This window comes from Cnephaeus nilssonii (genome assembly GCF_951640355.1).
Source record: "Cnephaeus nilssonii genome assembly, chromosome: 6".
Classification (NCBI taxonomy): Eukaryota; Metazoa; Chordata; class Mammalia; order Chiroptera; family Vespertilionidae; genus Cnephaeus; species Cnephaeus nilssonii.
Window position 1 is genome coordinate 82,313,701 of NC_137077.1, and position 26,163 is coordinate 82,339,863.

The 26,163-nt window shown below is 35.9% G+C and overlaps 1 protein-coding gene across 5 annotated transcripts in view; it reads right to left on the reverse strand.

Annotated features, from left to right (window-relative positions):
- The window catches only part of ATP2B1 (ATPase plasma membrane Ca2+ transporting 1), a 136,575-nt gene that overhangs the window by 16,456 nt on the left and 93,956 nt on the right, over positions 1–26,163 (reverse strand). For all 5 annotated transcript variants that reach the window (XM_079774384.1, XM_079774388.1, XM_079774386.1 and 2 more), the window contains exons 8-18: positions 25,462–25,623; positions 23,828–24,042; positions 20,077–20,319; positions 18,504–18,745; positions 15,477–15,714; positions 10,257–10,436; positions 9,540–9,627; positions 8,872–8,978; positions 2,588–2,779; positions 2,141–2,354; positions 1,464–1,675 (exon numbers count right to left, since the gene is read on the reverse strand). In XM_079774384.1, coding sequence (XP_079630510.1) covers positions 1,464–1,675; positions 2,141–2,354; positions 2,588–2,779; positions 8,872–8,978; positions 9,540–9,627; positions 10,257–10,436; positions 15,477–15,714; positions 18,504–18,745; positions 20,077–20,319; positions 23,828–24,042; positions 25,462–25,623 — 2,093 coding nt within the window. The remainder of the gene's footprint in view (positions 1–1,463; positions 1,676–2,140; positions 2,355–2,587; positions 2,780–8,871; positions 8,979–9,539; positions 9,628–10,256; positions 10,437–15,476; positions 15,715–18,503; positions 18,746–20,076; positions 20,320–23,827; positions 24,043–25,461; positions 25,624–26,163) is intronic.

Consider the following 26,163-nt stretch of genomic DNA (forward strand, 5'->3'; position numbering starts at 1 on the left):
ACAAAAATGCTATTCAAAGTGCTAATCCATGACAAGAGGATAAGGAACACAAACTAGAGTTTAAATCAATGCCCTATTTGCACAGTGCTGCTGCTGCTACTACTACTAAAAATAAAAATAACACCCCTCCCTTCCCCGCAACACCACAAAAAAACCTCTCATCTGAAATACACAGTGTGAGTAGTGAAGGTGTTCATTTATATTCTGGCCCGTGCTCCTCCTCTCACTGTGGGCTTGCAATAAAGTGGCTGTGGACCAGTGGCTGGCCTACAGACCACACTGAGCAGCACTGGCATGTTTATAAGGCACTGGAGACTGACACCTTACATGAACTGTTTTAGGAATATCAACCTTGGTCAGGATTTGCCTGATACAGAGATACAGGCATTTAAATTTTTGTAATTCCTGTATTTTAATAAATCTAATTTTGTAGCAAGTAAAAGCTAAAACTTTAGCATGTCATGAACGATTTTTGTAAAATCTAAATAAAATATTTCATAAACGATGAAACAAGCATCATCTCTCCTAAAATTTGTAGAAATTGAAAGCTAACAGAAATAGGTCTTACAGAAATAATTAAGTTGAGTGTTTTCATTTCGGTATCCATAGTGTACTAGGTATAGGCTTAATAAAATGTATAAAAAGCTCACTTTTTAATTTGAAATCTTACCGTGTTTACTGACTCCCTGGTGTAATTATGTACCATTCATTTACCTGTTCTGATCCCAGATCCTATTATACAATCATTTAAACAAAAGAGTACCACAAAATACAAGATGATATAAAAACATAGCTATAATACATGGTGATATAAAATCACCATATGCAAAGTCATCATTAGTTTAGTTCTTAAGAATCATTTCTGAAAAATGGGGAAATTTTCAGTCCTTCCTATTCATTCCCAATTGCACTCCTCACACGCCATTCTCTACTCTCTCTTATGCCTTGTTTTGACAATATTACAAAATGAAATATTGACATGTCCAACTCAGAATGCAGCCATTCATAATCATATGGAATCTAAACATTCACTTCAAACCTTTTATTATTTTAACATATAAATTAAACTAAGAAATAAACTGCTATTATTTGCTAGAAGCAATTAAGCAAGCCTAAAAGTAAACTGTAACATTTACCTCAAATAGTATCAAAATAATAACAGTTTTGATAATAATGTTATAGAATGAAACAATCAGAATTAGACTGAGATATCACAACCACAGAACCCATAGTGCAATTAAAGTAGCATTAGCTTAAATGAACATACTCTTCTCATATGTAGAATTTCAGGAAAGGGCAATTTTTCACTTGAGTTATGATATTTAAAACTTTTTAAGTGTCATCAAAGCAATACACAGAAGCCCCACACATTACAGTCAAGTAATTTCTGGAACAAGCCACCTGTTTACCTAATATCTCCCACATAATAATCAAATTTGAAACTATCTTTTCCAATTACCCACCTGTACCACAAAAGTGCCTAAAACAATTGTGCAGAAGATGATATTATTAAAGATTCCTTCAAACACATTTCTTTCACCATGAATTTTCCGGGCATTTATTTCGTTGAAAAGTTGCATCAGCACAAACGTATTAAAAACAATAGTGTAATGTTCCGAAGGAGGAGCATGCAAAGGAGCATTTCTTCCACTATCAATATCAAAAAACTTTTCTCCTAAAAGAATGAAAGATTATTATTTTGTAATTGTCATACAAAATCATTTAACATTTTCAAGGAGGTATGCAACAATAAAACTAGCCAGACCTTTATTTGATGCCCAAATGACAGCATAGAAAGAGTTGGAAGGGACCTGGGATTATCTATTTCTCTCTGTTTTATAGATGAGCACACTGAAGGCCCCAAAACTATTATGACATACTACAGATCACCTACCAAAGTTAGTGGCAGAGTCAGGACAAGCAATCAGGACTCCTTTTACTCCCAACCCACTATCTCTCATACTGCTCCCCTCCACGTCCCCCTGCCAATTTACTAAGCATACACTGATAAAGAGAGAATTAAAGGTAAATGAGGAGTCAAAGAGAGCACAACTTATGTTCTTGAAAAACTGGTAACAAATAATCATCCGAAATATTAGCTTAGAAATAACTGAAGTTTTATCAGGCATTGAATTCTTACCAGCAAACAAGAGTGTAAAGACTACCACCAGTTGATAGAATGCATGACCCAAAATGTTCTTCATCATCGTGCGTGAGATGAGAGGTTTATTTCTACCATAAGGTTTCCGAAGCAGGAGAGATTCAGTGGGGGGTTCAGTTGCCAGAGCCAGGGAAGCAAGCGTATCCATTATGAGGTTTACCCATAGCATCTGCACAGCTTTAAGTGGTGAATCCTAGAAAAGACAGGTTTCCTGATAGACATTCACAACAATTCAGGGACTTAGCAATTCTCAGGAAGCATTTTGTATTTAAAATCTTAAAGAACAGAACTGGATTGCACTTTTATAGTAATTAACCTAAAATATTAAGCTTCAACCTATTTAAATATTCAAGTACTTTTAAAGGCATGTTATACACATATATGCTTTAAAATAAGCAAGTTTTAATAAACAAATTGTCCACCTACTTGAGTAATACAGGCGCCTGTGAAAGCAACAATCACTGCTACGACATTAACAGTAAGCTGGAACTGAAGGAATTTTGAGATGCTGTCATAGACATTTCGTCCCCACATAACTGCTTTAACAATGCTTGTAAAGTTGTCATCTGTGAGAATGATATCAGACGCTTCTTTAGCTACATCAGTTCCAGCGATGCCCTATTAAAAAAAATTCTGCAAATCAGACTAAAGATTTAAAATATAATTTTTAATATTCAAAAGGATAATATTCAATTGATTAACTAAAAACCACCATTGTACTTAATAATTACTGACTTACATTTACTATAAAAGAAGGTAACAGTTATTCTAAGATACCATCTCTCAGAAATTCGATTTTAGGAGATATCAAAAATAAAAAAGGAGGGTTTGAAAATAAAATTTAAATTGGGTTTAAAAAAGAGGAACAAACACAGGCATTATCCCAGTTCCTTCCAAAAGTCACACACAAAAAATATATTTAAAAAATAAAAACTCAAAGACAAAGTTAGTGGGAAAGAAGATACTGCAAGAGAATCTTCACACATTGCGGATGGATCACAAGAATTCTTGCTTCATATTACATAGTATTTTACAAAGTATCATACTTTAAAAAGATATTAGCTTGTAAGGACATGTAATAAATAACTTCAAAATGCAATGGATATTTAATTTTAAAGCGTGCCTTTAACATTTATGTAAAATGTTTTTTGTACTTGTTCAATAGAAACTTATCTGGCCACGGGGTAAAGCTAGCAATAAAACCACTTGTCCGCTTAAGAGGTTGAAAAGCAGATAACCAAATATTAAGTAACATTAGCAGACCTCCAGAACACTGAATCCAAAGCCAACAGTAGGGGAAGCAGAGACATAGCCAGTGTTTTTTATACCATAGACCTCTCCTATGTAAGCTCAGGACTTAGCAGCACAGGTAGAACTGGCAGTAGAGGTGAAGGTATGAATAAAAATAGGGAAGATTTCTTGAAAGTCTACCAAAGACACTGAAGAAGTACTTAGATGGTTCAAACTAAGAACAGTAATGTCCATCAGCCCTAGCTGGTTTGGCCCAGTGGAAAGAGCATCAGCCTGAGAACTTAAGGGTCCCGGGTTCGATTCTGGTCAAGGGCACATGCCTGGGTTGTGGGCTCGATCCCCAGTAGGGGGCATGTAGGAGGCAGCCGATAGATGATTCTCTCATCACTGACGTTTCTCCCTCTCTCCCTCTCCCTTCCTCTCTGAAATCAATAAAAATATATTAAAAAAAATAATGTCCATCAATGGTAGGATGGGATGGATCAGTATCATGGATTAACTAAAAAAAGAGAGAACTATACTATCTACAACAACACAGATGAACCTCACAAGCGTAATAACACAGGAAGCTGGACTAAATATGATTCTTCTGTACAAAGTTCAAAAACAGACTAAAGTATAATCTTCAGAATACTGGTTATCTTTGCAGAGAGGCAGGGCAGTAATTAGAAGTGAGTGTGGATGAGGTGTGGGGTATAGGTAATACTCTATTTCTTGCCTTGCATAGTCCAGGTTTGTTCACGTGTGATAATCTAGTGAGTTGTGTACTTATGACTCAGGCACTTTTCTGTATGTGTGCTATATGTTAATAACAAAGTGATAAGAAAGCTAGATCCTCAGAGCCCCTTCCCAAGTCCACGCAACCAGGCAATTTGCCACTCCCTCTGATATGGCAAAAAAACCCACACCTGCCTGCTAATTTACAGAGAATGTCTGGACTGAAGGGTACCAAACACTGTTGAGTACAGAGTGTTATACTGAAGAAAAAAAAAAGGGAGCCCAGCTGGTGTGGCTCAGTTGGTTGAATGTCCGTCCCATGCACCAGGAGGTTGCAGATTCGATCCCCAGTCAGGGCACATGCCCAGGTTGCTGGCTTGAACCCTAATAGGGGGCATGCAGGAGGCAACCCATCAGTGAATGTTTTTTCCTCTCTCTCCCTCTCCCTTCCTCTCTCTGAAATCAATAAAAACATTTTTTTTTTTTTAAAGGGACGGGGGTTAGGAGTACCTGTGTTTAATGAATGTTGAGACTTTCACCTTTCCTTCTCTACCTGTTTCCCAGGATACCAGTATTCAGGATTGCTCTCTAGGCAGCAGATTTGAAGACTCTTTTCTGGGAAATCTGATCATCTTAAAAGAAAGACCTAAAAATACTGCAATTAAGGTACCCTAAGAAGTGAAATGACTAAGCCAGATCCCTTTACAGAGAAGCTTCTGGTTGACAAATCTCACCTAAAGGCCCAAGACTTTCCAGCTTTTCAACTTTACACTAGCAAAGCACTAACCTGAAAGACAGAGACTAAACCAAAAGAAAAGTGGAGACAGAGTCTGCAGAGACAAGCTCATTAAAAAAAAAAATCTAAAAAAAAAAATCAAATCTTTAGAAAGCTAAAGGGCACATCAATGAAATAAAAACAGGATGTTAAGAGGAGAACAAAAACTCAGAGATCCAAAAACAACTCTTGGAAATTAAATATGACTCATAAATGAAAAACAAGTTGAGGAAATAGCCCTGGAAATAAAGCAAGACAACAAAGGTATGGTAAACAGAAAAAACAAACAACCAACCAAACAAACAAACAAAAAAAACAAGATAAAATGTCCAAGAAGTAAAAAAAAAAAAAAAAAAAAAAAAAAAAAAGTCAGGGGGAATAGTGCACAAAGAAGGAACAGTGGGGAGGAAACAGGAGCACCTCCCAGGTGTCAGGGAGAAGTTGGTGATGAATCAGCATTAAACACATAGAAAACCTAAGCAAAAATAAATAAAATGAAAAAGAAAGTGAATGAAAAAGACAACTTACAGGGAATAAAAATAGTTGTTCAAGGAAATAAAAGTAACTATATTTATCTATCTAAACTTATAACTCTGATGGGAGAATGACGGGTAGGTAATGTGTATGAATGTGTGCTGGGGTGGATGTCCTGTGTGTGTCTGTATATGTGTGCATGTGAAAGTGCTAAGTCCTTCTGTTCCTTAATGAAAAGGCAATAGCAAATGCTTTATGTTAAAAATAAATAAATCAAAAAGCACTATAATCATGCCATTTCAATATATGAAGGCAAACAGTTAAAATAGTTGGTTTTCTTTAGTCAAAAAAATGAGACTAGAAGAAATGTTATGTGGTAGGAGACTTAGGTATTTTATTTTTTTAAGTGCTATTCATATATTATTTTAATAAACACAAAAACAAAGTTTAAATCAAGCTTTTCTTGAAATACTCAATGAAGGAACAATTTTAATTTAAAAATTTAATCTCTAGTTCCTAATCTGAGTATTTTACTTTTAATGTGCAACATATTTAACACATCTAAGCCCAAGAGGTTTCCCTGCCTCTAATCATTCTCCTGTATTTTACAAACGCAAATCTCATCACTTCTTTGTTCAGAATCCTTCAAAATTTCCAGTTATTAAAATAGTCATGGGGATGTAAATGGCAGCATAGGGAATATAGTTAAAAACATTGTAATAACCATGTACAAGTCAAATGGTACTAGACTTATTGGGGGGGGATCACTTTGTAAGGTATATAAATGTCTACTCACTATATTGTACACCTGAAACTAATATTGTATGTCAACTATACTTGAAAAATAAACTAAGAAAAACTAGTTCCATAATAAAAAATTTTGGGAAACTTTTCATCAAACAAACAAAAAAAGATAAACAGCTTTTTTATGAGCTTCTGTGAGCTGTATGCTAACTTGTACTGTGTCTCTAAACTAATTTTACTCCATCAGATGTCACCTGGGAAAGAACAAATTCCTTATCTTCCTATTTCAAGGTCCTCATCAGGTGGGGCCCCCAGTCAATCCTCTGTTTCATATCCCATTTCCCCCACACCAAACCCTCTTCTATCTATGTTAAAACCACAGTCATGAGCTGTATAAAAGTGTTTTGGTCAATGACCACATATATATAATGGTGGTCCCCTAAAATTATAAGGGCGCTGAAAAATTTCTATTGCCTTGTGACATTGTAGCTGCTGTAATGTCATAGGCACACGTTACTCACACATTGGTGGTGATGCTGGTGTAAACAAATCTGTGGGACCAGTTGTATAAAAGGATAGCACATACATTTACATACAATACAGAATACTCTGTAATGATAATGGTTGTGTTACTGTTCTTTGTATTTACTAAAACAGACTTTTTATCGTGATTTTGGAGTGTACTGTTTCTACTTACAAAAAAACACTTTGCTATAAAACATATGTCATGTTACTCAGCAGCCGCATCCATCTCCTGTTGGCCATGTCTCTTGACTACATCCTTTTCTCTTGTTCTTAATTTAATCTCGTGTTGTTTTGTACAGTAACATGCTGTACAGGTTTGTAGCCTGGGAGCAATAGGCTATACCATCCAGCCTCGGTGTGTAATAGGCTATGCCATCTAGGTCTGTGTAGGTGCCCTCTGTGATGTTCACACAATGACAAAATGGCCTAACAACGCATTCTCAGACAGAATGTTTCCATTTTCCACCTTGCTCACTCCTGTTGGAAGGCTGCCACCGTGGTGGTGGTTTAGCCTCAAAATACCAGGAGGAAAAATTATGCAAATAAACACTGGTATACATATTCTCTTATCTGAAACCTTTGGGGCCAAACTGTATTTCAAAATTCAGCCTCTTATATATTAAAAAGATAATGAGGCACATAACTTCTATCACAAATTCTCCCAGAGGGTGTCAGCACCCCAAAAAACATATTAATTTCTCTACAATGGCTACAAATATTCATAAGATATGAACATTCTCACATCAGGTCAGGATAAAGTGTTGTAGTGAAATGAGTCTGATGCAAATTTAGGAAAACAATGTCAGTTTTCAGATTTTTGGATATGAGAATTATTATTATGGACCTGTATTGTCCAAAAATAAAATAAAACTAAATTAAAATACTTAAATTTTCTATGACACTGAGGCACTGAGAGTGCAAAGATTCATTTCAACACTAAAACCTGGGAGAAATAGATTCAAAGATGTAACAACTTAATTTCAATCATTAAACATTTATGTAGCATATGTATTTAATGATATCCATGTTATAGTACATGCTTTACCAGTACTATGGCTACAAGCACCAAAGCACCAGTACAAAATAATAATCCAGTGCTTTAAATAATCAAATCTAAACTGAGAACTGGGAGGGGGGGGGTTCCTATCAAAAAAGATTGCAACCAACCAAATAACTTGTGTGCATATATGCGTAACCCATGGACACAGACAACAGGGTGGTGAAGGCCTGGGTGGGGGGGTAAGGGTTAGGGTTAGAGGGATCAATGGGGAAAAAAGGGGACATATGTCATACTTTCAATAATAAAGATTTAATTAAAAAAAAGAAAGAAAATTCAAAAAACATTACATATATTAAATACTAGAGGCCCGATGCACGAAGATTCGTGCAAGAATGGGCCTTCCTTCCACTGGCTTCGGCCGGAGCCACCTTTCTGCGTTCCCACGCTGCCCAGATGCCCTGAGCTGCTGGGGCAGTGCAGAACGCCTGCATCCCACCTGCCCCTGGCCACTTGGTGCCTGCGTATGCAAATTAACCCACCATCTTTTTTTGGTTAATTTACATACGCACTCCTGATTGGCTGGTGGGTGTCGCGAAGGTACGGTCAATTTGCATCTTTCTCTTTTATTAGTGTAGATAAAATGACAATTACTCTTCTATTTTTATATAAGCACTTGCAGATTTTTATTTTTAAAACTTAAAAGACAAACAAAATGAAAACCATGAGATATATTTTGTTTGTCAATTGAACATTTTAAGTTCATATATAAGTGGGGGAAGGTAGAAAAGGGTAAAGGGGGGAATATATGGCGATGGAAGGAGACTTAACTTGAACACTCAATTACTCTTAAGAGACATTTGCAGTTATGTGGAAGAGTCTCAATTATTTTTTTAATCTTTAATATATATAACTGTTCTGAGCTTGTCTCCTACTGAAGGGGATTGTTGCAAGGTTCAGATGAGATGACAGACACTATAATGTTTTACAGAGTATAAGGTAAATGTATGATCTTATTACAACTGTTCAAAAGAAGTCATCCTCCACTCAGATTTCACTGCATTAGTGTATAAACTAATTATATTTATAAGTCAATTTAGGCTATATAGTATTCTTGACACTAATCTTGAGAGACAATATGTAAAATCAATCGACAGTTAGTAAAAAACAGCAAAACAAACAAAAAAACGCAGCCAGTAAATTACACCTGAATAGGTAAGCTCCTACCATTGCAAATCCAACATCAGCTTTTTTCAGTGCCGGACCATCATTTGTACCATCACCGGTTACCGCTACAACCTGACGTTGGTCTGAGACTGTGCTGTCAATTATACCTAAAATAAAAGTAAATATTTGGGCTGTAAAAAATTCCCTTTAATTAAAAAGGTGATTCTGCAGAATATCCAGAGGAGTTCATTTTACAGACTCAAGGTTAAAAATAAATAAGCAAACATAAGGAATGGAAACTGCTGAGATATTGGGTGAGGAACAACTCCAGAAACAAAGGTTCCATTAGGAGCAATATCCTGTTTTAGTCACTGAAGATTAACACATTCACCTAAGGCCGTGGTCGGCAAACTGCGGCTCACGAGCCACATGAGGCTCTTTGGCCCCTTGAGTGTGGCTCTTCCAAAAAATACCACGGCCTGGGCGAGTCTATTTTGAAGAAGTGGCATTAGAAGAAGTTTAAAAAGTTTAAAAAATTTGGCTCTCAAAAGAAATTTCAATCGTACTGTTGATGTTTGGCTCTGTTGACTAATGAGTTTGCCGACCACTGACCTAAGGTGTCAAAAAGGAAACATATTTAGATTTTATTGGAAAAGATGATATTCATGATTCAACCCAATATTCATCATTTATTTCTATTTCAGGAAACTGAAATAAGATCTACTTACCTTTAACCAGTGTATGTTTGTCAGTAGGAGATGATCTTGCAAGTACTCGAAGCTTTGGCCAAATCTTGTCTATCCGCTCTTGCTCAATCTATAAATTTTTGTCAATGTTAAAATAAGCCCAAATCTAGTTTCATAATCCCAAATTAGTGATCTACAATATGTATCAGTGGTTCTCAAAGTGTGGTTAACAGACTAGCAGCACCAGCAATTCCTGGGAACTTGTTAGAAATGCAAATGCTTGAGGAAGGCCCCAGGTTATCTTATTAAATACTCTGGGGTGGGGCCTACCTATCAACAAGTTTTTAAAAGGCTTCCAAGTAACTCTGATGCATACTCAAGTTTAAGAAGTACTGCCATATATAGATCAAATTTTTAAAATCTCCCCACTGCCTATGAAAATGGAAGCTCCTTAAATTAGCAAGAAAAGTTCAGAGAATTTGGGGACCCCTAAGATATATTTCATATCAACCTTTCCAAACTCATCTCCTATTACTCGCTCACTTACACATATTGTATTTCTGAAATTGGCCTAAACTTAAGAAAAGTAAGTGCTGACAAATTTGTACCTTTCATTTCCTAACATGCTTGTGTTTTGTTTGATGAGGTGCCGGCTGCATTTACTCATACTTATTGTCTAACATAGTGCATTTTCAATATGCATTTGTTGAATGGAATTTCTAATACATTAAAAACACTTAAAAAAATCAAAACCCGTACCTCTCCTTTTTCATTTCGTATTCTTCTGTTGAAATCTTTACCTTCTATACATAGGAAATCTTCCCCAGGGTGTAAAATACCACATTTGCTGGCAATAGCCCGAGCGGTATTAATATTATCACCAGTGACCATCCGCACAGTAATTCCAGCCTTCTGACATTTTTTTATTGCATCTGGTACCTGGTTTACATGGAAAAAAGAAAAACATATTACAAAAGAAAATCAGTATTTCCAGAGGGAAAAATCCCCACTGAACAAATATGCATTACCTCGAAGTCCCATAAATGACAACTTTAATTCATTTCAATATTCAGTATTTCTTGAATTATTCCCAATAATCTCTTCTTTCCTCTTCTACTGCCAGTCCTAGTTCAGGCTGCATTTTCAGTTGTCAGTCAACTTAACCTGTTTGCATTATTTATTTACTAAAGGCTTTTAAAAGCACCTTTCTCCCTGGCAACCATTAGGCAATTCTCTGGATGGCTTCCTACCTTTCTGGTTTTATTGTCCATCCATACAACACCAGAGTAAATGTTAGGGTTCTTTAGAATTATGGGTAGCTCACCTACTCTCATACCTTCAATGGCCATCTGTGTGCTAGTAACTTTCAAATCTATATCTTTCCATCTCATTTTGAGAGCTAGATTCATAGTTTCAAAAGAAAAGTGGGTATCAAACTTTGGATGTCCAAATTTTGTTTTCTAAACCTATTATCTAACAGAAGCCTAAGGGCCATCTGACCTCTTTCATCTCTCTCTCTCTTACCTTATATACCTTGAAGGGCTATAGATTTTATCTTGTCCCCACTACTTGCTGCTTGAGCTATTGCACCAGCTTTTTAAGTCATAACCCTGTCTTTATGTTTGTTACTCCTTTAAAACATCTGACATACTTGACAGAAGAGTTCTTTTTCTAATCCACTTTCTTAGAAATATTTGATTCCCCTACTGTTGTATTATAAACTATAAAGTTCTCAGTATAACAGAGTTTTACACTTGAGCCTCAGAATACTTTTCTAATTTTATGTAAAATATTTCTCTATTATATATAACTTGATAGAAGACTGGTCTACATACTATTTATGTGCCTGTTTCTGCAATTCCCTGCTCTTCTCTAACCAAAAAATGCATGCTGATCCTACCAGAGCACAGGTTGAAAACGCAAGTGCAGGTAACATAAAAGAAGGCCACAGAGGTTAACATAAAAAGGAAAACACTCTGAAAGTGACAAACTCTGAGATGAATACCCAATAAAAGCTACTCAGCGCTAGTCTACTTTTACCACGGGGAAAGGAGTGCCCAATGTTGACAGAACCTACACTTTCAAGAAAAAGCAAAAAACCAGACTTGTGTGTGCTCTCTCAATATTTAATGTTTTAAACACACACGTGACTAAAGGCTTAATTTTGCCTATAAGCTGTTTATGACTTCTATTGTAAATACAGTTTAAGTGTGATTATCTCTGGGAGCTTTCATGGCCTACTCGACAGAACTGTATCATCCAGACCTCCGTTATAGCTCATTACATCATACTAGAGTTATTTACCTAAGTTTTTAGCAAATCAATGAGCTTCTTGAGGATAGAACCCTTACTTTCTCATGCTTGGATCATCAATGCCCAGTACAATGTCTTTCATTCATTTAACAACTAAGTGCCTGGCATATAAGAGGAGCATAGTATTTGTTGAACTACTGAATTCAACATCTTTGTGAAAACATTCATCCTTGAGTATTTTTCAAGGAGCATATCCTAGACAGAGTACCATTATGTCTTAAAACATGTGTAAATTTAATTGCAACATAAGTGAATCTCTAAGTTTTAGGATTTACAATATAAAAGTATATCCCTCCATTCCGTCAACTCTAAGTCATTCAAATTATTGAAGAGAAACATCATTTACATCCACTTTTAATATTTACTGCAAGTCAGGCAGTACTAGTATGCTGGGTGCTGGTGACACAGAGGTGAGTGAAAGGACAGAGCCTGCCCAGATTATTAAAAAAATAAATAAACCAGTACTTGATTTTAAAAACACTGGTCTGCTGTATAAATGTAATATATACCCTAATATCCCATTTGAAATAAAATGTAACCCAAATTTGTCCAATTAAGCACTCAGTGATCCAGGGGTATTCTGAGATCACTTGGAATAGGGGAACAATTAATAAGAGAAAGAAACTGGTCTCAAGTTAAAACTATGTGGCAAATAATATTTAAGAAGGGCAAACTGACATTTATTAATTGCCCACTAAACACCAAATACTTCCAGTTAAAATTTAAACCACCTCCACTTTTACAGATAAGAAACTGAAGAGAGGCTAATAAGTACCTTGCTCAAGTACCTATGCATATGCAATAAATTTCTCCTAGATATCTAATTAATCCAGATTTTCTACATGAGAACTGCACAGTGCAGAATACTAACAAAAAGCTGTTTCACATTACACTGCCTCTTTTAGTATAGAAGTACCCATCTGATTTTGTAATACTGAGAAAATTAAGTGCCACTTACATATTTAAAAGATAAAACTCTCCATTAACCTCAATGCCAAGAACACAATAGTATACATTTTCCAAAGTAATACAACTTTCCAAAAGTTGTAGACATTCTGATTTAATATTATATTTAGATAAGATTTAAGCCATAAGTCAATGTATAAAAGTTTGAATGGTTTTCCTCTGACCAAAGGTTGGCAAAAATTATCCACTTTGCCCGACTGGTGTGGCTCAGTGGTAGACTGTCAACCTATGAACCAGGAGGTCATGGTTCGATTCCCGGTCAGGCACATGCCTGGGTTGTGGGCTCGATCCCCAGTGTGGGGCGTGCAGGAGGCAGCCAATCAATGATTCTCTCTCATTACTGATGTTTCTATATCTCTCTCCCTCTCAGAAATGAAAAAAAATTTTTAAACAAGTATCCACTTTGGTGTTTTATAAGCATTCGAAACTCCTAAACCCCAAACTGAATTTATCTTGGTCTCTAAATATGCTGCTTCTTCTGATTCTCTTACTACCATCTCACACCCACCCAGTTATGTGAGAGACTGATTCCCCCTCTTCTAGAAGATGTCCGATTGTGGAGACATGGCAGTTTTAAATCCTCTTTAGCGACACACTTTCCTCAGAGATCTCCTTTAACCTCAAATGTGAATGCTTCAGCCTCAACCACTTTCAGGCTCCTAGGTCCAAATGCCTACTTGACATTTATTCTGATGTTTCAGACATCTCAACAAAGTTAAAACAGCATATCCCAACCCAGCCTACTCATTCCTATCGGTCCCACCCCGCTTTCCTTTGAAATCACCCCTTTCTTCCTTCTCCCTGGCCACATCTGTGGTTCTAAACCATGCTCATCTCTTGCCTGGAATTACTGCAATGATCTTACCGACTTCCCTGCTTCTACCCCTTTTTTCCCAGTTCATTTCTTACCCAGTACCCTACATAGTATTTTAACAACATGAATCACGTCATTTCCTAGCCAGAATGTCTTTAATTTTGGAATAAAATTCAGAACTCTTATTGCCTAGAAAGGCCAGAGATAATCTCATCTGGCCCTTCTTGTCCAGTCAGCCACACTGACCTTCTTTCCATCTTTGAAATAAATACTGTCTCATCTTCAGGTCTCTGCATATTTCGTTCCATTTGCCTGAATACTCTTCTTGCAGCCATCTACATGCTGCCTCACATTTAGCCAACAGATCTCAGCTCAGATGTCATATCCTCAGAGATTCTTAATGTGGCCTCTCTGTTACCTTATTTCATCACCTTGTGCTTATTTACCCTTTACAGCTTTTATCACATGTGTATTTGTCTTACTAATGCCACTCCTCCCTCCCCGCCCCGACATCCAGAATGTGAGGCCTAGGAGGGCAGGGACCAAGTCTCGCAGAATGTATTTTCACTTGGCATACCTATAATTTTGTCTGTTTGGTTATCTTACTTCTCTGGAAGTTTCCTGGTTAATGCAGTATTTCTAGTTCTAAAAGAGTGCCTGGGGGGGGAAAAAAAGAGTGGCTGGTACTATACACTGGGGGTTGAATCAATTAGTTCATGGTGAAAAAAGCTGTCTGTGCTTTCACTCACATTGCTTCTTTGCTCAGAATGTGCTTACCGCTCTCTCTCCTGGTTTAGCTTAATACCTCCTCATCCTTTAAGATGCAGATCAGGTAATTAACGTGTAGGAAGTTTTACTTGACCACTCCAGTGCTTAATATAGCACAGTGGTCTTTTTAAGTGTATGTTTTAGACAGAGCCAGGACTTAAATACACTAGCTCTATATTGTAAAGGTTACCTCTATGTATCTTAACTTTTTTTTTTTTTTAGTCTGTCAAATGAGAGTAGTAATAAATCACAGAGGTGAACAAGAAAAGAAATAATACATGCAAAGCACTTGGCACAGTATCTGGCACACAGTAAGAACTCAAAATAATGCTTTTAGACTAAGTTAAGGGCTCATGGTCTGCACTCATGTAACATGTTCTCTGTATATCTAACAATGTACTAACATCTTGGATTGTAATTATCATATGTTTGTCCACCCCCACTCAGAAAGTGACTTCTTTAAGGCCAGGGATCAGATCTCAAAAATCTTTATGTTTCTAGTTCCCTACTATAGTGCCTGGACATACTAGTTGCTCAATAAACTTAAAAAAAAAAGGTAATAAAGAAGAAAAGCTAAGTTTATAGTTACATGCTATCCAATATGGTAGATAGCAAAATGCTTTAATTTACATCAAATAAAATAAAAATTTCAGGTTTTTCGGTTGTATCAGCCACATTTGAGAACTCAGTAGTCACATATGGCCAGTGGGTACTGTACTGAACAATATATAGAACATTTTTATCATCACAGAGTTTAACTGGACAGTGCTAGTCTAAAGACTAAAAACAACTTAAAGGTATCTGTTTTTTTTATTTTAATATAAACTGAAAAACCTGCTCAGTTGAAGGAACTATGCTAGGCTATAGTTCTATAAACATAGCATCTCAAGGAGAAGCTGTCTAAACTATAAATATTAAACAAACAAACAAACAAACAAGGAGATAAACTATAAATAGTACTGCATCACAAGCACTATTATTTCACTTATCTTGGATTCACAGAGAAAAAGTAAGATCATCAGCACTGAGAATTTTACTAGGAAATTGGTTATAGTTAGTGCCTGGGTCCTCTATAGTCAAAAGATTCTGCACATGCAGAACACAGAATGTTTCACCACCTCCGGTCTCACTGGATCTTCAATCCCCACAACAGCAATGCATGTAAGGCCGGTGACAATATCATTTTCATTATCCCAGTCTGGTTCTGGTTCTCCTGCTGGGAAATCTCTGAATGCAAGACATATGGTTCTCAAGCCTTCTGATGCCATCGGTTCAATCACAGTTTTTATAATATCATCACGGTCCCTTGGTCTGAATACTTTTGCCTCACCATTAGCACTCAAGATTTTGAAACACCTAAAAGGAAATGTTGAATCCAAACATAAATAATTAACAGAAATAATTATGAATGGCATTTAAGTGAACTGGAAGGGCTAGAAATCATGGGATAGGATAGCTAGAATTTAGAGAATTCCATTATGTTGTATTTTTATAGACTTAAATCATATTCACTTTTCAGTCTCCCCTTTATAAAACAGTTCCAATTTTTATAGCGTTCTGTTGATAGCTCTCCACTTTATCAGTCACTCTAGATATTACCTAAACCTTCTCTTTTGTAAATGCAAAGGTTTTAAATTTTCACAAAGAACCCCTATTAGCAGAGAAGAATAAACTATGCACCTACACATTTTGGTACAGTTAGACATTAATAATGATTAACACAAAATTGACAAATATTTTCTTCCTTTAAAGTAAAAAGCCAAGTTCAATCAACCCCTTACCTGAGACCTTGTTTCATCACCTATACTGTTTTAATCATGAAAGAAAAAAAAAAATAACTTACTGTTAAAATAAGCATTCTATTTGAATGAGAGAAATAATGCCAAAATAGTTTTATTGCCAGGGACACTAACCACAACCTTTTAATTATGTGGTAAATAAAAGTTACACTGTGGACTTCCCTATTTAAAGTTTATTTCACACAGCCTCTCTATGCTCCTCTCCCTTGTGATGCTACCTCCTCCTGCTTCTAGGCAGGTGACTCCCAAATCTACATTTTCCGTTTTGTTTTCCAAAGCTCTCCATCACTGCTGACGAGTCCCACTCCGAAGGTGTACCGGTACCTTAATCTTACTGCATGGGAGACTAAAAGCTGCCTCCTCACTGCCCATCTAACAGACACCAAGAGTACCCCAGTAATTTCAATGTACATCAAGTCCTAAACTAACATCATCAACAGGTTCTGGGACTAAGTGAAACAATGTATAAGGAAACCAATTTTACCACAGGCTAATTGATACAAACCAAGATTAAATTCCTATGGCATCTCATCATCGTTACAACAAATGATGTTGAATGAAACAATGTTATTTGAAGAGCTGCTATAAATCTAAAATCTCACCTGAATACGTTTTCCTTATCTATATACATTGCTTCGAAAGCGCTACATATTTATGCTCTGAACGGTCTTTTGAGTGGTGCCTCTCCTTTCTCTTCCTCCTGTTAGTGACTTCTGGCTCTTACTTTGAACTAGAGCTATTTATTGTAATAGCCTTTTGATATCTGTCTCTAGACCCTTCCCTCCTCCCCAACCCATCTTATTTCCTGATGTAAGAATTATCTTCAACCACAGCTTTGATCATCCCACTATCTGATGAAAAAATTACTTCAGTCACATTATCTGACCCTACTTAAGTTAAGTTTTAATTGCTCAGCCTAATGTTTAAGAGCCTCTACAACGAAATGTAAATATCACTTGGAGATAGTTACTATATACTTATATATCAGACATCATGCTATGTTTAAATGCATTATTTTTTTACTGTTACAGAGTTGGTAGTTTTCACCCTCATTTTCAGTGGATAAAAATGAAAGCTAAGGAAAAAATTTGCCTAAAATCCCAAAGCTAGTGAGTTCCAGGAAAGCATCAAAGCCTGATTGTTTCTTGATTTTAAAAATCTGCCCAGTCTGCACCTTCTATCTGCTACCCAGCAAGCCATGGATGCAAATTTTCTAAACTTCACACTGAAATCCGATAACCAAGCTTACTGTGAAGGGAGAAGACAGCTCTAGGTGGCCTGTGTGCCACAACAGCACACAGCTCCTGTCTTTTCAGCTGAACTATATACTAGCTATTCCCCTGCACACAGCCTGCATACCCACCGCCTTTCCTCAGACATGGCTTCCTTTCACCTCGATGCACTCATTTCATACCAAAACCTATCTCAAATGCTTCATCCTTCATAGTGAAATCTTTCATCTTAAAACTTTACACACCTGTCATATGCTGCCTTATCATTAATTTTATACTTGCCCCTTAAGCCTAGTAGACCATAATCTGTCAAGTATTCATTAAGATAACACATATTATAATCCATTTAAAAGCAAATTAGAAGTACAATATTCTAAATGTTATAATTTCAAATGAGTTCTATATTTCCAAAATTGCTCTTAATTTTTTAAAAGTTCTCTACTGTAATTAAAGAAACCAAAATAATTTTAATACTTGTAATAGCACACAAACATTGGAGAAATTACAAACATTTAATATTAAAATTGAAGCTACCTGTCTGTATAAGGACAGTAAAAGAGAAAGATTACCATTCAAAATGATAGGAGATACTTAAATATGACACCACAGCAGCATAATTGGATAAAACCTCACTTTGATATAAAAGGAGAATTCTCAAGACCTAGTTTTAATGATTTGCTATTTTAAAAACTAATCTATAATTCATTCATCACATTTTTGAGTCTACTGTCTACAAGGCAGTGTTGAATATAAAAACCTCAGTTTTTCTTTATAGGAGGCATATTTTTCATGATCCGATATAACAATGAAATCAACATGTTTAAAAACAAGTATCAAGATTTACTTTATTAAATCTACCAGATTGGATGTAAATGAATGTAATGGGCTTATTTCCCCTGTAGCAAAACACTAAGAAATAAAATAAACTGGAGTATAAAAATGGCAGAATACCATGGGCTAATATCGGGATACCATTAAAATATACTAAAAGCTCTGAGGTGCCATCAAATGCTCCATATTCACAAAAAAGAAAATAGCAACAATAACAACACAGTAGGTATTTCATAAAGCAACTGTAGTTAGCAATTTATTCATCTCAGCACTTTACTCTTACTTTTTCAGAATTATCTCAGATGCACCCTTGCTGAATATTCGATAACTTCCATCAGAATTTTTCAGGACAGTACTCATGGACTTCCTAACAGAATTGAAGGTGTAGACTTTGTACAGTGATTCTTCTGGTATTTCATTTCTAACATCCTGATAATCCCGTTTTAAATCCAAAAGAAATCCCAACAAGGCACATTCAGTTTTATTACCAACATGACGAGGTAATCCACCCTCTTTCTCTGGGGGCTATAAGAGAAAAAGGGTTAGACACTAGCTAGTATCATCTTGTTTCTCTATGACACATAAAACAAAATACAACATTTTAAAACAAAATTACATAGGAAAGTTGTATTGATATAGGCATTTCAGAGAGGGACACAGAATGATGAGGCAGAAAGTTCTGGGACGAGAATGACATGGATTCCAATCTCAGCCCTGCCAGTTACTAGCTATGGGAACTTTTCGCAAGTTACCCAATGGTTGTGGCCCTTGGCTTCAGCATCTGAAAAACAGGAGCACTTATGATGCAAGAATTAAATAAGTCATGGTTCCTGACATGGGTAATGGGGCTTAACTTTAATTTCTCTCATTTTCTCTTCCTGTTTGCACTCAACATTTATATTAAATAATTCAAAATTAGATCAACTTTACAACTTTTATAGCTTAAAACAAAAGTTTATGTGTTAAAATAAAGCACTATTGCCTTAAATGTATATAAAAGCTTTATTTTTTCATAGTATTTTCACAAGTTTTACCTCATTTAATCATCACAGAAGTATTAAGGGCAGATGTAACTGTCTTGACTTAATAATTAAAGAAAGTAAAGCTCAGACTTTCTGCTAATAAAAGGCAAAGTTAGATCTAGAACCAATATCTCTATTAACTTCCAATCCAATAATCAATTGGTACATTTTTCACTGAACAACTTGCAGTATTAATTTTGTTCATGGTCTTCATACATAAATCACTAGAACACATAGCAAGTAAAATAATTTCATGCTTTATGTTATAAATAAGACTTTTAAAACTTATAAAGTTAAAAAAATCTTACAAAGTTGAAAATATTTTACTCTAAGGTAGTGCAAGTCTAGAATTACTTTATTGAATTACTTTAAAAAGAATATTCAGCATGCATAAGAAAACATTATTTTAAATTGTAATTTGGCTTCAAAATTTTCTCTAGAAAACTGAGAGTTGACTTTCTACAAATGTCTTTTTATTTTTGTCTACAAAAACAAAACAGCCTGGTCTTTCACAAAATGAGCTTAATAAGAATTTAAAATTAAGGACTTGTTCTGGTTATAAGGCTTAAGTTTCTAAATACAGGAAATTAAAAATATAGGAGGAGAAAGTCACAGGTAAACAAAATGTATATTTTGACCAATAGATCTTACTTGCAACACAAATTGTATCAAAGGAACTTATATACATTTTATGGATATATGCTGTTTAAAAACAGCACAATTCAGTTGTTCAATTTATATATATATAGTAAAGGCAGGTCTGAAGATCCACATACAATCTAATTATAAATTTAAAAAATCAATTTTCACGCATAATTTATTAAAGAAACCTACCAGTATTTTTGATGTATAAGCACAATTCACTGAAATTCCTGTTACAAGATAAGACAAGATATTTGGTGGAATAGCTTCCGGCTCAGGGACCTTTTTGTAATGCTTTTCATTTATATAAGCTTGAACAACTGTCATTCTGTTCATTGTCAATGTTCCTGTTTTATCTGAGCAAATGGCTGTGGCATTCCCCATGGTTTCACAAGCATCCAGATGCCTTACTAAGTTATTATCTTTCATCATTTTCTACAGTGACAAAAAAAAGTTAGATAAGCTACATATAAAACCAATAGCATCATTACATTAAAATCATAAACTGCTTTAAAATCAGAATGAAAATTCCCAGCTATATACATATACACAATATAAATCAACAATTTAATATTGGAGGATTTTAGTACATTTGACCTATTCAAATAAGCTTTCTTAGGTTTCAATAATTTGACCACTGCATAACAATCTAATAAATGAAAACAGATACCTGCCCCCATCTGCAGATCACATCGACTCTACACTGCCTCCAAAAGCTTCTGCGAAGGGACCTCACATTACAAGAGCATTGGTAATCTGTTCTCTACGTGCAGATGTACTTAGAGCAGTGTCAGAGTATATGACATTTAAGGATTAAGTCTCTTTATAAAGTAGAAATGAAAAGATTTTTCTATCAATCACCAAGGAAAATGTAGCTTGTATCAATTAAAATATATAGGTTGTCGGCATGTAATTGCATGTTTTTTGTTTTTTGTTTTGAGTTAGCATACCAAAAACAGAATGAGTCATTTTTAACTTTTCCATATGCTGATGCACTTGATATTCTCACTCTTTGGATCCTCTAATTTACAAGAACAAAAACGATAGTTTCTAAAAAATTAAAAATTTTCATAGTAGCCCCAAAAGACATTTAAGTTAAAATACTTGATATTAATTCTCAAAATATATGTGGAATGGTGTTAAAAATAACAGAATTTTTAAACTACTAATATGCAAGATATTGAAAAAAAAAAGTGATTCCTTGAAGAAATAAATATGGGGAAGAAAGATGTGTACCTCCCATATTACTTGTGATTCAAATTAATATTAAAGATTAAAAGAATGAAGTTCTTGCCTGTCCTGCATGGCTCAGTGGTTGAGTGTCGACCTATGAACCAGGAGGTCACCCTTTGATTCCCGGTCAGGGCACATGCCCAGGTTGTGGGCTCGATCCCCAGTAGGGGCAGCCGATCAATGATTCTCTCTTATCACTGATGGTCCCCCCTTTCTCTCCCTCTCCCTTCCTCTCTGAAATCAATAAAAAATATTAAAAATAAAAAAGAATGAAGGTCTTTCTACAGTAAAGAAAATGTGTTTGATTTTGCAAAGCACTAACAGGATCCATAAAGACTACACCTCAGTGAAAGGAACAGTAGTTGGTAACATTTAAGCTAAACATTGATTAAAAGCTTAAAGTAGTTAAAATGCTCTCATTTTCTACTGAAGGAACACAAATAATTCCTGCTTATATCTTTTTGATTAATTGAAAAATTAGTATCAGTAATGATTATTCAAAATGAACTAATAACAGTATTGGTAAAATGACTGATCAATGTGTCTAAAATGTTTATCACAATTAATTATAACTAGAGGCCCGGTGCACGAAATATGTGCACTCAGGGGGTTCCCTCAGCCTGGCCTGCACCCTCTCACAGTCCGGGAGTCCCTGAGGACATTCGGACATCCTTAGCGTTGCTGCGGAGGCGGGAGAGGCTCCGACCACCGCCACTGCATTTGCCAGCCATGAGCCCAGCTTCTGGCGCACTGACCATCAGGGAGCAGCTCCTGCGTTGAGCATCTGCCCCCTGGTGGTCAGTGTGCATCATAGTGACCAGTCGTTCCACCAATTTGCATATTAGCCTTTTATTATATATATTATATAGGATTATCTTAAAACATCAAAAAAGTACAAATAGATAAGTACATGATATTTCATCACTTTGATACATTTACTAACCATTTTATTTTTGAAACAAGATGTTAAATGTCCGAAAAACAACCCAAACAGTAATCAAAATATATTCTTATCATGACAGGTCTACTGTAAAATACTCGAGAATAATGGAGCTGAGTGCTAGAACAGAAACTACGACTAATTACGTTATGTCACTCAATGTCATCAATGCTACTTAAGGAGAACTGCTAACTAACAATAGAAATTGACAAGAGCAGTATTCTTCCAGCAAGTATAATTTTAGTTGAAAAGGCATTTTGAAAGATCAAAACTGTCCAAGCTAAAACCTTTTAAAATCACCTTTTCCATATAAAGTATAAAATTGAGAAAAATAAGTTAATAATCCTCAGATTATTACTTTAGGTAAGTATCAGTTAGCAAAGCCATCAGAGCACATGTTTAGCATTCTACTAGAAAAACAAGAAGGATTGAGCTACTGTAAATAGAGTAGTCAGAGAAGGTGACATCTGCAGACACCTGAGTAAATAGACCAGATCAGCAGTCGCCAACCGGTGGTCCGTGAGGTCCGAAAGGTTGGCGACCTCTGGACCAGATGATTTGAAGGAAGGGCATGTGGGCTCTGAAGTGAGAACATGGTTGGGATATTTGAAAACAGCAGGAAGTCTGGTGAGGTAGACCAGAAGGAGAAAGGTAGATTAGCATCAAGAAGTAAGCAGGAGCCCTGACTTGTTTGGCTCAGTGGATAGAGCGTCGGCCTGTGGACTGAAGGGTTCCCGGTTCGATTCCGGTCAAGGGCATGTACCTTGGTTGCGGGCACATCCCCAGTGGGGGGTGTGCAGGAGGCAGCTGATCGATGTTTCTCTCTCATTGATGTTTCTAGCTCTCTGTCCCTGTCCCTTCCTCTCTGTAAAAAATCAATAAAATATATTTAAAAAAAAAAAAAAGAAGTAAGCAGGAGCCAGACTGGGCAAGGGCCCTCAGGCTATGGGAAGGAGCTGGAATTTTATTCTTAGTGTCATGAAAAGTCACTGAAGTGTTATGCAAGGAAATAGTATGATCTGAATGACTTTTTTAGGAACATGAGTCTGCCTACTTAGTGAAGGCTAGACCATGAGGTAACGGGAGTAGAAGAATGGAAACAAGGAGGCTTTAGAACAGAGGTGAGGAACCTTTTTCTGCCAGCGGCCATTTGGATTCTTTTTCTGCCAGCGGCCATTCGTGGGTCATACAAAATTATCAACTTAAAAATTAGCCTGCTGTATTTGGTCAAACATTTAATTGACTCACCCCTAATGCCTTGGCAGGGCCAGACCAAGTGATTTCAAGGGCTGGACATTCCCATCCTTGCTTTAGAAGGTTGGCCTGGAGTGAACCCTTTCTTTGCTCTCATACCACAGTAAATGACATTCTTAATCTTACAATGAGAAAAAGGAGGGAACACGACTTGACAACATAAATACTATACAATGAAAATGAAGCCACAAGTCTGCCTAGCAGAGTTGTGCTTAGTTTTGTGGCAAGGCTGTCCTCCAAGGCAGCGGTCGCCAACCGGTGGTCCGCGGACCACTAGTGGTCCGTGAGGTCCCAAAGGTTGGCGACCACTGCTCCAAGGAACGTACAGGTCTCTATGTATTGGGATCCTCCACTGGGGGAAAGAGATGGAATCAAGGACAGCATTTCTAAAGCAAACAAGTGTAAATATATGAAATTCTCTTCCTTTCAGAATGAAAAACAAGAATAAGCAGACGTGCATTTCCACCCCAGCTGGTACTTTAAACTTAGTACATCTCCTTAACCGTTTCTACTTACCTTGACTGAGTAAGCCAATGAGATAGTGACTGCGAGTGGAAGACCTTCTGGCACAGCTACCACTAAAACCGTAACTCCAATAATGAAGAACTTCACAAAATATTGTATGTAAATCGGTGTGCACTCAGCAAGCCATTGTCTCTTCTGAACCCAGAATGTATCAATTACAAAATATAACACTAGAATGATAACTGTGATGGCAGACATCAACAAACCTTTCAGTATACAAAGAAAAGAAAAATGTAATTATTTAAATATTCCAGACACTATCCATTGTCAGTTACAAACTGGCCACTGGAAGAATTATAGCTGGTTTGGTAATACTTATTTTAATTTCTTTGGGAAATTGTTAATATCCTTTTTTGCACTTGACACTGTCATATTTAATTTTTGCTTCCAAGTGTAGTCTTGTCCCTAGGAGAACTGGGAGAAATTGTTTAGGATTCTTTCCTATACTTAACTGTATTCTCCTTGGTCTTCTACTAAAGCTGAGACAAAATAAGAGGAATTGATAAGAAAATACCAACAACTTAGCATAAGCTGGTGCTTTACATATTGGGAACTTACCTGTTGCTGAAAGATAATCCAATAAGAATCTGATGAATGAGGAGACGTGAAATTAAATATTCAACCCTATGTTTTTAATTAAAAAGAATTATCTGAATCATTATCTTTAATCTATCCTTATTACTTCATTAACTTAGAAAAACAAGAGTTAATCATGTAATATGAATCATTTACCTCTCTATTTCGTGGGTTATTTAGCCCCATATAAATGAATATTAAAAAATAAGGTAAGTCCACATATCTGGGTCTAATAACCCAAGTCGATGCTTACTAAAAACCATCACTATCTTAAAATCCACCCTTATCCCCAACACTATGGAGTCAGTATTATCAGTTGCTTTATTAAAAGAAGCATATATTTGCTATTAGATAATAAACTTCTTGAGGACAAAAGCAAAAACATAACTTTTTCTAACATATTCCTAGGAAGTAATAAAATAATGCAATTTACCGGATTTAATAACATATACTGATTCACAAAGGTGATACCGCTGGAGGACATGCTCTGTTTGCTTTTTATTTTTTAATAGAGTGGTTCTCTCAACATGTGTTTTCTAGTGATGGCAAGTTTAGTAAGTTCAGTCTCATCAGAATGATGAACTACTCCATTTAATTAACTAAACTATAACTTCTAGGAAAACATACACCTAAATTTTTCATAAATAGTAAAAAGATGAACAAAATGTGCGATAAAAATTTCTTTTAAATAAAATATAGTTGGGTAATCTTCATGGAGTAACCTCACTGCTAGCCCTCTCTATTGTTCCCAAAAATTCAGAGATGAGAGCATGGGCTTGTGAACTGGTAGTCTTACGCGCTAATCTACCCACTTATTAGCTAGCTGACAGAGGACGTTGCCTCTATGTAATGTGGGAATAACGGCCTCTAAGCAATGAAGAGGATTTTCAATAACTCGAAAAGACCTGATACATTGATAAAACTGAAAATAATTTTAACTCTCCTTCCAGTCACAAAGCAATGATTTTCCAGCCTTAAGTATGTCAAAAGATGATTAAGCAGGAAGTTAGTGTATTTTAAAACACCTTACTTTCCTTTATGTATCATACCTGCTTTGCCAATCTGAACAGCCAGCTTTGTAAGTTTCCCTTGTAAAACAGATTTTTCCTTTTTTGGCAAATGTGACTTCTTTTTGTCTTTTTCATCACCATCTCCACCATCTTCACTCTTCAAAGGCTGCATTTCCATGGCTGCACCATCCTGGGCTTTTGCTGCATTTTAAGAGCAAATGTAATTTCACTACATTTTAAAGGCACACACAACTTGACATTTTGAAGCAAGTTTTGATAAAAATCAGTTTTCTTTTAGAAACTAGGAAAGATTTAAACATTCAGCTTTGTGTGTGCACATGTTGTATGTCTTACCCAGAGAAAATAAGACAACAGTGAGACTTGGTTGTGAAACTCTGTACCAGACTTGAGAATGTTGTGCTACATAATACAGATGAGGCATAGAAAGGAAGAAACGTAGGGTCCTTAAACTAAGAACTAAACACCAAATCATTTCTCTTCCCCTATGTTGTGTTAGGTAATGAGACTTACTCCAAACATCCCAAGTCCCTTCTATATAATTTATACTAAATGCAGAATATTATGTATCATCTTACACATAGAGAAATACCTATGTGTACAGATTATTAAATAGATGCAAAAATATGTTATATATTTTGTTTCTTATGCATTTTTGCTAGTAGTGACATAGTAACCGATTTATACTACCCAAAATGTTTAAGTTGAAAGTTACATACCTTT